The sequence below is a fragment of the Notamacropus eugenii genome, chromosome 3 (assembly GCF_028372415.1).
Source record: "Notamacropus eugenii isolate mMacEug1 chromosome 3, mMacEug1.pri_v2, whole genome shotgun sequence".
NCBI lineage: Eukaryota > Metazoa > Chordata > Mammalia > Diprotodontia > Macropodidae > Notamacropus > Notamacropus eugenii.
The window spans coordinates 122,500,599-122,516,069 of record NC_092874.1 but is presented as its reverse complement, the minus strand read 5'-3'; the positions used below and the strand labels follow the sequence as shown (position 1 = coordinate 122,516,069).

At 43.3% G+C, this 15,471-nt stretch overlaps 1 protein-coding gene across 1 annotated transcript; it reads right to left on the bottom strand.

The window, feature by feature from the left end:
- Positions 1-789: 789 nt before the first annotated feature.
- PAX4 (paired box 4) lies at positions 790-15,206 on the bottom strand. The gene is made up of 7 exons (XM_072650545.1): positions 15,091-15,206; positions 3,086-3,269; positions 2,628-2,843; positions 2,178-2,253; positions 1,721-1,846; positions 1,291-1,373; positions 790-1,146 (listed from the first exon to the last, which is right to left on the bottom strand). The coding sequence occupies exons 1-7, from the start codon at positions 15,204-15,206 to the stop codon at positions 790-792; spliced, it is 1,158 nt and encodes a 385-aa protein (XP_072506646.1).
- Positions 15,207-15,471: the final 265 nt, after the last annotated feature.

The following is a 15,471-nucleotide window of genomic DNA, read 5'->3' as shown; positions in this document are numbered from 1 at the left end:
GTAGAGATGGTGGAAAGAAGTGCCCAGTATCCAAGGCAGGGAAGGGCATTGGTGACAAAGGTGTGCTATATCCAGAATATGAGGCTCCAATGGATATTTGTCCTGTAGCAACAAAGAGAGCAAGGTGAGCCCTATCCTCCTATCCCAGTCCCCCACACTGAGAAAGAAGAGCTGAGACACTTATTCCTGAATTAAAAACCAATGGAAATTTTCTCACCCCTATCTCCAATATCTTGTGCTACTTCTGCTGAAATTAGAGGTATACAGAAAGAGCATCATGAAGATGCTGATCCTCTTAGCTTTATACTCTCTCAAGGGAGGGAGTGATGTAAAGCTGGACTCAGCTTCCATTTTGACCCCTGTTTGTGATTCTTATCTGCCAATGGGTCAAGGAAAGTCATCCCCTCCCTCTGTGTGACCTGAGAATGAAGGAGAAGAGAGGCAAAGGGAGCTCTGAGTTCTTACCACCACATGATTCTTGCCAAACACTGGTTAAAGCATCGCTCCTATACCTTCCTAATGCTGTCCCCATACACCATTGATAGTGATTTGGTTCTGAGGGTTCAGAGGTGAGAAGAGGAGTCATGGGAAGGCTGTTTGGGTGCTGCCAGGAAAGAAAAGAAGAAGAGGGAGAGGAAACTTGGTCTACCTTTCTGTGCCTCCCTATCAGTGGTCCTGGGGAGAAATAGGGATCATTCCTATACCAGGAAGGCTGGAATTAGCCTTTTAACCTCCCTCAAACAAACTAGGGGATGGGCTGAGAGAGCCCCTGGACCAGCCCCATAACCCTCAGCTATTCTTGGTACCTGTGCAGTAGTGGTCCATTTTGACGTATCTTGTGAGACCAGATTCTGGGAAGCAGCTCCAAGATTGGGCCAGATTTGCTCGGAACATGGAGCTGAGAAGAGCAGAGTGAGTAGGGTAAGGGCAGGGACTGATTCTCCTTGACCCACAGGGAAAGGGAGGATGTGGTGAGAAAGCTGGGGTGAAAGGGGGCATGGGTGGACTGGGTGGCTGGAGGATTGACAAGCTGGGGACTAGAATGCCTGGAGGGCTGAGGATCAGGAGCCAATCACCTGGGACCTGAGTCTCCCATTTCAACTTCTCTTCCCTTCGCCACTTGGCTCTCCGGTTGGAAAACCAAACCTGAGATTAGAATGGGATCAGAAAGCTGCTGCCAATGCCATGGTATCTCCCCATGTTCCCACTCCCTCTCCTCTCCCCTTCCCTTTCTCTACTCAGGATGAGAGCTCCCTTCAGCCTTCACTCGGTCACTTATTAGTGTCTCACCTTGACTGTAGCCTCAGGCAGAGAGGTGGCAGCAGCTAGCTTTCCCCGGGTAGCTGGATCAGGATACTGTCCCCTCTGGAACTCTGCCAGGAGACTCACAGAGTGAGGGCATGAGAGACACAGCACAAGAGCATAATAGACACCCGTCCTTAATCCCATGTCTAAGGTAGATATATTCTGCAACTTCCTTGATCCCCAAAGCAGGTCCACCCTCTAACTTCTTTTCCTGATCAGTGGCCCCAGTGCCTAAATCTCACCGCTGACTTGTTTCCATCCCTATTCCCACCCTCATTGTCCTAAAAAGATTGTGTGCCTGTCAGGCTGAGCTGCCATTGTGATTGGTGAGTGGGAATTGGGGGGAGGGGTGGAGAGGGAGTTTTCTTCTAAGACATTACTCAGCCCCTCCCCCTCCTCTTCCTAGACCCAGCACCTTTTTCCAGGGCTGCAACCTGATCTGGAGAAAAGACAGTTCGATTTCGCTGGCGAGTGCCTGGTTTGGCTCCCTGGGATGTCTCAGAACCACTGTGGGGAAAGCAGAGACCTGGAGCAGGGAAATCTGCAGGGAGAGGGGAGTGGCTGATTGTTAGTACTTGGATCTCAAAAGCCTTGGGGCAGTGACAGGAGCTAAAGGGAGACCTATTTGCTGAACTGAACTGGGGGCATCAGGCACAAATAGAGATTCACAGCCAGAGAAAGGACAGAAGTGTGTCCAATCCAGCACTGGACAGTGACTCTTTGCAAGCAAGGATTATGGGACTAGCCCAACCTCCAGGTGATGGTTACTGAGATGTTTCTGAGTGGACACTCTTAAGAGTCCAGAAGGGAGTGAATAGCCCTTTTCTCCTACCTGCTTCCCTGCCAACCCTTTGCATTGCTCCATTTCCCACCTGGCAATGTGAGTTGGGCCCAGGGAAGCCTCTCGTCCTCTTGTAAGGCCCTCAGAATGCGGTTGATGGAGGAGACCTGGGCAAGAGGGATGTATAGGACTAGCTCTGGGGCTATACTTGGTGACTAAGGTTGGAATTCACTCTAAGGTCCAGACTTCTTTTGTCTCCATAGCCCTCTGCCTCCTCCCACCCTTTCCCTCATAGGCAGTCTCCTTCTCCATGTTTACTAAATAGGAGCAGTTTTTTCTCTCTTCCCTCTCTTGAAACTTTCTTTTCCTCTTCTCACTGCCATCTTGTCCCCCTTTCTCAGGTGATTAAATTCTAGGTCCCAATAGAACTCAGGGAATCTGGCCCATTTCCCTTCATGCACCCTAGTGGTGGTATCCCACACTGACTTCTAGAAATGAGCCTCTGCTCAGTCTTTCTCACTGGGGAGGGACAAATACTCACGCTAGGTGTCCTGTCTTTGGTGCAGAGCCCTTCAGCACACAACTGGTGACGGATTTCCCAGGCAAAGATAGCTGGGCACTCACCCTTGAGCTGGGCAATACGAGCCACCACGGGGGGTGTAGCTAGGCGAGGCTTGCTTCCCCCAGTGCCCTTGGGTTCCAGGGTACCTGTACGGTAGTATCTCCCCAGAATCTTGCTCACACAGCCATTAGATACCTGGGTAGGGTGGGAGGATGGAGACGTACACAGCATGGGGGAAGGAATATCCTCTTTTCAGAGGAAGCCTCTCAGACAAAATAGGGCTCTGAAGATGAAAAGCTAGAGAATGCTCCAGAGGACAGTCCTAACCTCAAGGAACATCCTCTGAGAACACCTTAGAGAAACTAGAGTCAGTTTCTGCCCACCAGAACCCAACACCAAGTTGGTACTTACTTTGCTCTCCCCACCCCATCTCCTACCTTGAGGCTTCTGGAGATGTCACAGGGTCGAACTCCACTGACTGCCAGCTTCACAATCTGCTGCCTGGTATCCTGGGGCAGAGGTCGCCCATTCACAAAGATCCCCCCCAGCTGATTCACACTACTGATCCCTGGGAAGAAGCAGGAGGTAGCGTACACAGTAGAGGCTCTCCCTCTACCCCCTCTGCAATAGGATAACCCCCTAGGAAAACATATCTCAGGGTCAACCAGCATGACTCCTGAGATAGGTGGGGCTCACCCCTGGGGGCTGGTTTTCCACTCTACTCTTCAAGGCCTCTCAAAGGTACCACTTCTTTCTCCCTGGGGTGTAGCTGAAGGGCCAATTTTTCCCATCCAGTCATACTTTTCTTTCAGATCTAGGGGTGGTGGTGAAGTGATGTGATATTAGGGGAAAGTGTTGTTCCTCAGCATAAAGGTCAAGGGTAGAAGAGGCAGAGTTGGGAGCGGTAAAGCCCTAAATGGATCAGCTACCACCCCACCCCATCATAGCTTTCTCAAGGTTTCTCTTACCGTTTTGTTGCATGACCTGGGATGAACTGCCTGACTAGAGGAAAGCAGATGTGAGGATCAGGAATGTGGGGAGACAAGACTGGGCTATCTTCTGCTTTAGGATTGGACCTGTAGTGATATAGAAAATTTGTAGACATTCCCCTGCATAATCAGTCTAGAAATGGTGGTAACTTGTGTCCCAGAGTAATAAGAGCATATTACTCTACTAACTGAAGGACAGGCAGACTAGCATAATGATAATAGCTAACATTTATATAGTATCTTAAGCACTTTACACATATTATAGCATCTAATCATCACCACAACCTGGTGAGATAGTTGCTCTTAATATCCTCATTTAGCTTTCCTCCCAAACCTTTCCTCCTCTCTTCTGAAGTCCCCAATAACCCTCAATGATATCAGTCTCTTCTTAATCATCCCGGCTTGCAACCTCTGTCACTCTCAACTCCTCCATCTAATTCATCCAGTATGTGCCCAATCTTGTGTTCCTGCCTTTATACAACATCTCATCCATTCCTTTGTCTCCACTCACGCAGCCACCACCTTAGTTCAGACCCTCATCACTTCTTGCCTGATGTTCTCAATAGTCTTCTAACTGATCTTCCTGCGTTATTTCTCTCTCCATTCCAGTCCATAGTTCCCCCGGCTACCACAGTGATTTTTCTTAACACAAACATCTGACTATGTTATCCCTCCTCCTCCACACATACATATATACTCAATGAATTCCAATGACTACTAAATTTATGGGAATGCCTCAAACAGATCAAAGAGAGAGAAAAATGACATATATGAAAAAATATTTGTCACAGGTCTTTTCATATTAGCCTTGTTGTTGTTTGTTCTTTGTTCCTGAAGTGGACCACGACATCAGGGAAGTGATGCCATCACCTAAGTGAATTAGATTTAAGTGAGAGAGGGCTATGCAAAGTCACCAGCCTCACTTTCTCCTCCAGAGTCATCTTGGTCCAGTGGCCAGATATAAATCAGGACAATTGGAGATAGCCCAGAATGCAGTTAGGGACCTTGGTCTTTTCAAGCAAAGGTCTTTAACAGGTTGCCTGAGGCAATGCCCATTCAGGGATTAAGGCTTAATAAGAAAAGAGGCAGAGAAAAATAAAAAATAATCGATCTGAGAGGTTCTGAGAGGTTTTCTGGTCAAAAACAGAAACAATTACTATTTACATTCATTCTGAGCCAATCAGGGCCCAAATAATGACCAAATAGGGCTTGGCCAGGGACTTATTGTTGACCAATGAGAGCCAGAGTGGTTTGGGGTTAAGATTGAACTTTAACAAAGAAAAAACAAAAAACAAATGGGTTTCAAAGATTAAAATTTATATTCCCTTTGGGCAGAGCACCTGCAGGTAAGGGTATGATACCCTATATGAACAGAAGGAAGGGAGGAAAAGAAAGAAAAAAAGAAAGAGAAGAAAGGAAGGAAAGGAGGAAGGAAGGGAGCTGGACAGAAGGAAGAAGAGAGGAAGAAAGGAAGGAAGGAGGGAGGGAGGAAGGAAGGAAAAAAGAAGGCAAGCCATATTGCCCAGCTGGCCAGTTTCAGTTTGGTCCCCAAAGGGCAGCTCGTTTTCAGTGCTCACAGAGGTTGTAGTTTGTCCTTCATTTCTTTTTTAAAATTTAATCTTTCCCCTACTCTTAGTGGTAATTTCCTAAGGTCAAAAGGTTTGTAAGTTTCATACCAGATCTATTAAATTATAGATTGTTGGTAGAGGAACATCCGAGGTTAAGTCTAAAATTAAACTATTAGTATGCACAGCAACAACCACAGTGTGTGAGAGTTTTTTCTGGTAGACTTAGATTTTTGTAATAACACAAGAACTTCTGAAAAAAAAAAAAATCCCAATGGTGGACCTCAAGGCAAAATGCCTTCCACACTCAGAGAGAGAAATATGGAAGTCACTCACATAATGTAGCAGATCATGTTTGTGTATGTGTATCTGTTTGTGTATCATGTTCTGATTTGTTATACGGATTCTTTCGTTTATCTTAGTCTGACTACATAGCATGACTATAGTGAAAATATACTCAATAGGAAAGTATATGTAGAATCTATACAGAATTGTATGCAGTCGTGGGGAGGGAGGGGGGGAGTGGGGGGTGGGTGGGGAGGGATAAAATCGCAATTGTATGGCAGTGATTGTTAAACATTAAAAAAAAAAATTAAAAAAAATAAAATTAAATTAAACTATTAGGCTAAAGACTTTAGACCAACAACAAAAACTTAGGGTGCTTTAATTCTTAGTAATAGTGTGGAGACAATTAGGTCAAGGGCTTGTGAAGTTAGCATACATAATTATTTATGTCTCGGTTAATGTTAAAGAAAAATTCGTTTGTGGTCTATACTGTAATTGTTTTAAAAGAAGCATCACCTGACCAAAGGTTGGAATTGTTTTATGTGATATGAACTGTGTTAAAAATGAAAAATTTAAAAAAAAAATGGAGTAGGAAAACCATTAAAAAAATTTAATCTTTCCTGATATACTTATTAGCTGATTATCTCAGTAACACTTAATAGCTGTGTGACCCTGGTTGTCTGTTAACCATTTTGACTCTGTTTCTTCTCCTGTAAAATGGGGATAAAAATAATACATTGTGAGGATCCAAGGAGATAATATTTGCAAAGTTCTTTGAAAATATGCTTTACACACATTAAAATTGTATATAAATGTTAGCTATTATCATCATTATTTCACCAACCCACCCCATCTAACCATCTTATTGGGAATGTTCCTAGCATTCATTTCCTATTTCTTACTTCTTTTAAAAAAATATGTATTTATTTTTAGTTTACAGCATTCAGTTTCACAAGCTTTTGAGTTTTAAATTCCCTCTCTCTCCCCAAGATGGCTTGCAATCTGATACAGGCTCTACATATACATTCATATTAAACACATTTTCACATTAGTCCTGTTGTAAAGAAGTATTATAACCAATGGAAAGAATCATGAGAAAGAAGAAATAAAACAAAAAGAGAGACTAAATAGTATTCTTGGATCTGCATTCAGACTGTATAGTTCTTTCTATGGATGTGAATAGCATTTTCCATCATGAGCCTTTTGGAGTTGTCTTAGATCCTTGCATTGCTGAGAAGAACCAAGTCTATCAAAATTTGTTATTGTACGATGTGACTGTAACTGTGTACAATGTTCTCCTGGGTCTGTTCCCTTCACTCAGCATCAGTTCATATAAGTCTTTTCAGGTTTTTCTGAAGTCTGCCTGTTCATCATGTCTTATAGTACAATAGTATTCCATTACATTCCTATACTACAACTTATTCAGTCATTTCCCAATTGATGGGCGTCCCCTCAATTTCCAATTCTTTGCTACCACAAAAAGAGCTACTATAAATGTTTTTGCACATATCCCTTTCCTGTTTATATGATCTCTTTGGGATATAGCCCTAGAAGTGGCATTGCTGGGTCAAAGGATATGCACATTTTTATAGTCTTTTGGGTATAGTTCCAAATTGCTCTCCAAAATGATTGAATCAGTTCACAACTTCACCAACAATGAATTACTGTTCCAATTTTCCCACATCTTCTCCAGTATTTATAATTTTCCTGTTTTGTCATGTTAACCAATCTGACAGGTGTGATATGGTACCTAAGAGTTGTTTTGATTTGAATTTCTCTGATCAATAGTGATTTAGAACATTTTTTTCCATGTCCTTCATTCTTTTTTTTAATTATTTTTTAATGTTTAACGATCACTGCCATACAATTGAGATTTTGTCCCCCCCACACCTACCTCCCACTACCCCCCTCCCTCTCCACGACTGCATACAGTTACTTATACATATACCTATACAGTATAGGTTCTACATATACTTTCCTATTAAGTACATTTTCACTATAGTCATGCTATGTAGTCAGACTAAAATAAATGGAAGAAATCATATAACAAATCAAAACATGATACACAAAAACATACACATACACAAACATGATCTGCTACATTCTGCGAATGACTTCCATATTTCTTTCTCTGAGTGTGGAAGGCATTTTGCCTTAGAGAACCACCATTGGGATTTTATTATTTTTTTTTTAAGAAGTTCTTGCGTTATTACAAAATTCCAAGTCTACCAGAAAAAACTCTCGCACACTGTGGTCGTTGCTGTGCACAAAGTTCTCCTGGTTCTGCTCCTTTCACTCAGCATCAAGTCATATAAGTCCTTCCAGGCCTCTCTGAAGTCTTCTTGTTCATCATTTCTTATGGCACAATAGTACTCCATTACATTCATATACCATAATTTATTCAGCCATTCCCCAATTGATGGACATCCCCTTGACTTCTAGTTTTTGGCAACTACAAAGAGTGCTGCTATAAATATTTTTGTACATGTGGGACCCTTTCCCATTTTTATGATCTCTTGGGGATACAGTCCTAGTAGCGATATTGCTGGGTCAAAGGGTATGCACATTTTTGTAGCCCTTTGGGCATAGTTCCAAATTGCTCTCCAGAATGGTTGGATGCACTCGCAGCTCCACCAACAATGAATTAGTGTTCCAACTCTCCCACATCCTCTCCAGCATTTATCATTTTCTTGTTCTGTCATGTTTGCCGATCTTATAGGTGTGATGTGGTACCTCAGAGTTGTTTTGATTTGCATCTCTCTAATCAACAGTGATTTAGAGCATTTTTTCATATGATTATAGATATCTTTAATTTCTTCTTCCGAAAATTGCCTGTTCATATCCTTTGACCATTTATCAATTGGGGAATGACTTGTATGATTATACATTTGAGTCAGTTCTCTATATATTCTAGAAATGCGGCCTTTATCCCCGAGCTTAGCTGTAAAAATTCTTTCACAATTTACAACATCCCTCCGGATTTTGGTTGCATTGGGTTTGGTTGTGCAAAAACTTCTCAGTTTAATGTAATCAAAATTATCCATTTTGCATTTCATAATGCTTTCTATCTCTTCTTTAGTAAAAAATTCTTCCCTTCTCCAAAAATCTGATAAATACACTATTCCTTGCTTCTCCAGTTTATTCATGGTATCAATCTTTATACCTAAATCATGTACCCATTTGGACTTTATTCTTGTGTACGGTGTCAGGTATGGGTCTATGCCTAATTTCCGCCACACTGTTATCCAGTTTTCCCAGCAATTTTTGTCAAACAGTGAGTTCTTATCCCAGAAGCTGGGGTCCTTGGGTTTATCAAACAGAAGGTTGCTATATTCCTTGCCTACTGCGTCGAGTGCCAAGTATATTCCACTTGTCTACCTCTCTGTTTCTTAGCCAATACCAAGTGGTTTTGATAACTGCTGCTTTGTAGTACAATGTGAGGTCTGGTAGCGCTAGGCCACCTTCCCAAGCATTTCTTTTCATTAGTCCCTTTGATATTCTGGACCTTTTGTTTTTCCAAATAAATTTTGATATTATTTTATCCAGCTGTAGAAAATAATTGTCTGATAGTTTAATTGGTATGGCACTAAATAAGTAAATTAATTTAGGTAGAATTGTCATTTTTATTATATTAGCATGGCCTACCCATGAGCAACTAATGTTTTTCCACTTACTTTAATCTGACTTTATTTGTGCAAAAAGTGTCTTGTAATTGTGTTCATATAATCCCTGAGTTTGGCAGGTAAACTCCTAAATATTTTATACTGTCTACCCTAGCTTTAAATGGGATTTCTCTTTCTATCTCTTGCTGCTGGACTTTGTTGCTAATATATAGGAATGCAGAAGATTTGTGTGGGTTTATTTTGTAACCTGCAACTTTGCCAAAGTTGTTTATTATTTCAAGTAATTTTTTACTTGAATCTCTGGGATTCTCTAAGTAAATCATCATATCATCTGCAAAGAGTGATAACTTAGTTTCTTCTTTGGCTATTCTTATTCCTTCAATATCTTTATCTTGTCTAATTGCTACAGCTAACATTTCTAGTACCATATTGAATAATAGTGGTGATAATAGCATGTCCTTCATTCTTGAAGAAGACAGTGATATCAGGGAGGTGATGCCATGACATGTAAGTTAAATGAATTTAAGTGTGCAAAGTTGCCGGCCTTACTTTCTCATCCAGAGCCATCTGCATCCAGTGGCCAGATATAGATCAAGACAACTGGAGATGGCCCAGGATGCCATAGCTGCCTTAAACTGGAAACCAGGGAAGTGCCCACCTAATAGGATGATTGGCTAAACAAATTATGGTAAGTTAATGTAACAGGATATTGACGCATTAGAAATGACAAAATGGACAGTTTCAGGAGAAACTGAGAAGACCTCTAACAACTGATGCAGAGGGAAGAGAGCAGAACTAGGAGAATATAATATCAAGGCAACAAAATTCTAAAGAAAAATAACTTTGAAAGACTTTAGAACTTTGACCAATGCAATGATAAAACTACAAACCAAAAAAAGACTAAAGATTACTCATACCAATACTTCCACCTAGAGAGGTTAGGGACTCAAGATACAGAATGAGACTACATTTTTAGACATGGCCAATGTGGGAATTTGTTTTTTGGACTATACTTATCTTTTTTCTTTAAAAAAAAAAAACAACTGTTTAGTTGGGGAGGGAAGCAGTAGGAGAGATAGTAAAATGCTTATAAAATAATGAACTCCAGTGGCTCTTTATTACCTCCATAATCAAGTAGAAAATCTATTTGGGAATTAGAGCCCTTCACAACATGTATCCTTCTTAGTTTTGTAATCATCTTGCACTTTACTCCCCTTCACTCACTCTATGATCCAGCTGATCAGGACACGTTATTAATCACCATAAGCTTGGGCCTAAGACCTGGCAGCATCCTGCCTAACCCAGACACCCAGGTCAGCCCTTGGGCTGATGATCCAGTTGAGGTTCCAAAATAATTTGGCCAAATCTCTAGTGGTTTGTGTCTCTGTGTATATCCTGAAGACAACTCCCCAGAGTTACTCTGATCCTCTACCTTAGTCTTCTATCAGTTGCCTTCAAGTACCTCAGGGGAATTGATCCTTAGTCCCCATACCACCAGGATACCACACTCCTCCCTGTTTTCTTGCAAAGTCATTCAGGAAAGGCTATCTTTTCCCTCTTCTATAGCATACTCTCTGAAATACTCTAGTAAAACCTGCGATGGAAATGGGAAGGGCCAAGCTTTTCCTCTGGCTGTCCTCTAAAGACTTCAGCGCTCAGACTTGGTGTGAGAGCCCCTATTAGAAAGGAATCTGTATTATGTTTTGGACACAGAGCTGACCTCATGGTGAGGAAGACATAGATTCAGGCCCTGTCTCTGATACATACTAGCAGTATGACCCTGGGTAAGTCATTAACCTACCAATATCCCCTGGCCAATTTCCTATAAGTTGCAGAACATGCATCAATTCATTTGCCTCCATAGAGAGTTTCTCTATACTATTGATGTAATTAAAAAAAAAAACTATTTCTAAAAGACATCTCTATGGCCAGCTTTCTGGACTTCCAGAATTTCTGACTTGTCTGTAGACATGAAATGGGGGTATAGGGATCCTCTGTTGCAGGCATTTACCCCGCCACACACACCCTTCCCCTGGGGTTGTTAGACAATAGTAGATAAGCAAGGGTCTTCTGTTGACTTATAGTAGGCATGTTAGGAGAGTCTCTCAAGTAGCTAAAGACTACCTTTGGTCATTTATCTGGTCAGTGGAAAAGAGGAAACAAAACAGAAGTGGGAGTGCCAGGAAACAGGACCTTTTCCTTCATGATGCCACCTTGAAGTCAAGTACATATTGACCTTTACATGACCTTTACATGACCCATAACTGTGTTGAAAAATGGAGGTGGAGTAAGAAGAAATTCAGAAGAATAAGGTAAAGTCATTACATCACAAATTTAGAGCTAAAAAGGACTTCAAAAAAGGGATCTCAAAATCTAGCTAATCCAACCCCCTTAATTTACAGATGAAGAAGCTGTAATCCAAAAAAGTTGTGATCTTTTCCCTATTGTCATACATGTAGTAAGTGGCAGACATGAGAGCTGTTCCTCAGTCTCCTGCTGACAAAGCCAGTGCTCTTTCCACTGTGAGCCTCCCTCACCTGCTCTCTCTAGGAGCTGCCAGTCAAACTGGGGCAAAGAAGACTAACATGGGAAATGGTAGTGGACAAAACAGTGTTAGAATATGACACCAAACTGTAAAACCAAGTGCTAGATAAGCTTCCATTTCTACTTTTCACAAAGTTGAGAAGGCATGTTTCACTGACCACTTATTCTCCCAAGAAGAGAGAAAGAAGAGTCAAACTTTTTCATATTGGGCAAGAGATGCACCATGCCTAGGGTCTAGAGCTGAAGGAAACAGCAAAATGCAGGGCACTTCTAGCCCTCAGGATCTGGGGCTCTTAGTTCTGGTGCCTTTCTTTCTTTTGGTCCCCTTTGCCACTTTTCTGAATGGCTGCCATAAAAAAAATGGGACAAGGAGGTAAGAACCTGAAGGAGTTACATTAAGACAATGTGAAGAAGGTAGATTTTCAACAGTCCTGAATACTGGGTATGTCTGTTCCCAAAAATGAAAATTAGGAGTGAAGAAACTGAGAGGAGTTCAGGCTCAGTCTATCTAAAATCCCCCTCCTGCCATACATACACCTGCCCACTTGCACCCTATTTCCAACAACCACACACATGCTTACAACAAGTACATTAACTTATTTAACAAAATAATTGATGATCATGATAATGGGGGAGGAGGACAGAAGGTTGAAAGAGGCAGAAGTAAAGTTGCTCCAAGGACAGCAGGAAGAATTAGGTTGGGATTGGTCACACAAAGACATGGAGCCAGCAGAGAGAGGCAGAACAGACAATGAATTTGCAAGGTGAGCTACCTTTGTGGAGTTAAGTGGGGAGCTTTAGATAAGAGATCAGCCAATCTCTCCTGGGAGGGTAGACTGCTGGAGTTTCACTTCAAGCACCCTGGGGTGGTGAGTTCTGGTCCCAGGAATAGTCTCTCCCCTCCCCTCACCAGGGGAGCTGCTCCAGTCTTGCCTTGGGGAGGGGGGGTCCAGTTCTACAGAGAGCCAGAGCTCAGGTGCAGAGGGCAGGCTTCTGGGAGCAGCCAGTGATGTCACAGGCCATGAGGAGAGGAGAGAGGAGGAGGGAGGTGTGCACCATGGATCTGACTCTCTGAGACAAGTCAGCCCAAAGCTACCTTCCCTATTCTCTCCTCAAATTCTGAGAGCTGAGATTCCACCTTGTCCACGCACCCTCCATCACCAAGCATCCAGCTGTGCCAGGCCTTTTGGAGTGGGTGTGCATACATTCCTACTCATAGACACACACACATATACATACATATGCAAACATACACATACATATCACACACATCCTCCATTTCCACATTCAAATGGAAAGAAAAGACTAAGGAACACACAGGAGAGGGGGATCCAGAATCTTTCTAGTTTACCATCAAAGTCTTGTAGACACATCCACATTAAAATACATGTCTTGAACACTCCTGGACACAGATACAAAGAAGTATATCAGCATACATAAATACCTGAGTAGGTTCCCTTCATCTCAACTATGGTTTTGTTGAGATATATATGCCATATGTATATTTCATTTTCACATATATGCATATTATAGAAAATACATAGAGATAGAAAGAAGAGAAAGAAGGAAGGAAATAAAAGGGAAGGGAAGGAAAAAAGGAAGGAAAGAAGGAAGGAAGGAAAGAAGGAAGGAAGGAAAGAAGGAAGGAAGGAAGGAAGGAAGATTTCTATTAGATCAAGCTGAACTCTCAAACACTAGGTCTTTGGGCATGGTCTGCATATATTTGGTAGTGCTGGCCTTACATGGAATGAGAACTCACAGAATCTGCAGTCTACTACCTTATTGGTGACTTCTTAGGGAAGGTGCTAGTCTGGGAGCAGTGGCATCTTGTCATTGCTATGTAGGGATGGAGGTGGTGGGGGTGATGCCGATGGGTATATGTAGAGGAGTATGTGGGGATTCCTGCATGCTGGTATGTAGTCTCAGCTCTTCCTCCTTCAATCCCAAGTACCAAATATCTTCCCTTCTCACCAGGATTAACGTATGTGCCTCTGTGATCATCAGAAATGACATTCAATATTCACAACTACCTCTACATATTGGCTAAGTCACCATTTTGAAGTGCACAGGGTAGGAACACATAGGTTGATCTAGCTAAAGATCTGGTAGGGATTGGACAAGAGAGGGACAAAGAAAAAAGAAGCTCATTACCCCAGAAGTCTCACTGTATCTTCATACTCTAGTGTCAAACCCCAAGAGAATCCAGCAGTAAGAGTAAATGATGGAGCAATCAGAAATGTGGGGGCAATGAAGCTGGACTCAACTAGGGGTGGAAGTGTCCATGTTCTGTTGGAGATGTGCTGTACACATCTCAAACTTCTTTTTTTTTTTTTATTGTTGAAGGGTCAGAATTTAGGGCACATATGAGAGAAGGAGAACAACGATCTTGCACAGTACAACTCTAGACTCCAAGAGCCAATTGAAAGTGTTTCTTCCCCATATCAGAGCTTACACACCTTTCATTATCTCAGGTCTTTCTTTTCAGCTACTTCAGGCCAGTCCCATTGACTCTGGCTTAGTGTAAGTGCAGATCCTGCAAGATGGTGGTTTCAAGACCACAGAATGTGGAAAGCCCCACAGCTACTGGGAATGTTCAGTTCCTGCGTGCTGCTGTGGGCCCATAGATGGTCAGTTACTCCCCTGTGCCTGAGTGGATTAAGGAACAGAGGCAATACATGAGACCTGCTTAATGCTGTTACTCAATGTCTCTTCTCTCCTGCCCATCACGGCTTCCCGGGCCTAGCCCTCAGCAGTGCCCACAGTGTCAGGGAGATGCAGGTCGCTGCGCCCCAAGCAATGATCTTCCAGTAAACAGCTGCATGGAGATGGGGGTGGGGTAGGGATGTCAGGGGGAGCTAAGACAAGCGTCGGCAGATGGTGGTGACTGCGATTTCCCCCATAAACCTCTCCCTCCCCCCCGCCTTTACAACGAGCTCTCTGGTCTGAGCAAATAGAGGCTCCAGACCCGGTGGGGGGGACTTGGGGGAAAAGTGACTGGGGATCGGGCTCAGAAGGAGGGAGGAGCCAGGGTAAGCCCAAAGGCTCAGCCACTCAGCCCTCTGCCCAATTTACTTCACTGTTTGAGGAGCAAATATCAACCTTTGCGACCAGGCTCCCCCAACAGCCCCCACCCCATCCCCGGGCTAATTGTCCCTCATTAGTTGGCCTGGCCCCCAAGCTGCCGCCGGCCCCCGCCATCTGCTCACAATTATACATTAACCCGAAGACCCAGCCACCCGCCAACCAGGTTGTGCGCCCCTCTCCGAGATTGACCGGAGACTCTCCTGTCCTCCACCAGCCTTATTGTGGAACCTTGCCTGCTTCGCATTTTCCACCCAGAGAAGGCTTTGATCTAGAAAACCACAGTTCAGGAGAAAGCTCCGGTCCCCGGAGACCAGGCTGAATCTCTCTGCCTTACCCGTCGAGGCCCCACTACCTGCCGAGGCCCGTGCGTAAAGCTGGAGAGTGTAGGCGCAAGGAACCCTGGTTGGGCGGGAATCGGACCTCAACCTCCAGGCTCCTACTACGGATTCTAGGCTGCTTCCCGTTCATCCTAATACAAAATTAAGACTCCCGCTATGGGACGACTTATCTCTGACCTGGACAGTCTCTCTCTTTGAAAAACCTCCACATGAATTGCCCCTTTGAGCGCACTGCGCCACCTCTCCAAAATACCTCTGCATCTCCTTGCGCTTCCTAGTTTCAGCGCGTGGAGACAGTCACTGATATAAAGCGGTGGAACTCTGTTTTTTCTCATTCTTTCCCAGACTCAGTACTCCCCACTCTGGAAAAGTGGAGCACCCTGTTAATCACAGGG

What these genes read in the sequence shown, in the direction of transcription:
- PAX4 (XM_072650545.1), bottom strand. Translation starts at nt 15,206, where the DNA reads ATGAACGGGAAGCAGCCTAGAATCCGTAGTAGGAGCCTGGAGGTTGAG. An exon ending in CCAAAGACAGGACACCTAGC is followed by an intron (nt 2,254 to 2,627) that starts GTGAGTATTTGT and finishes CCTCTTGCCCAG; the next exon opens with GTCTCCTCCATCAACCGCAT. An exon ending in TGCCTGAGGCTACAGTCAAG is followed by an intron (nt 1,147 to 1,290) that starts GTGAGACACTAA and finishes TTCTAATCTCAG; the next exon opens with GTTTGGTTTTCCAACCGGAG.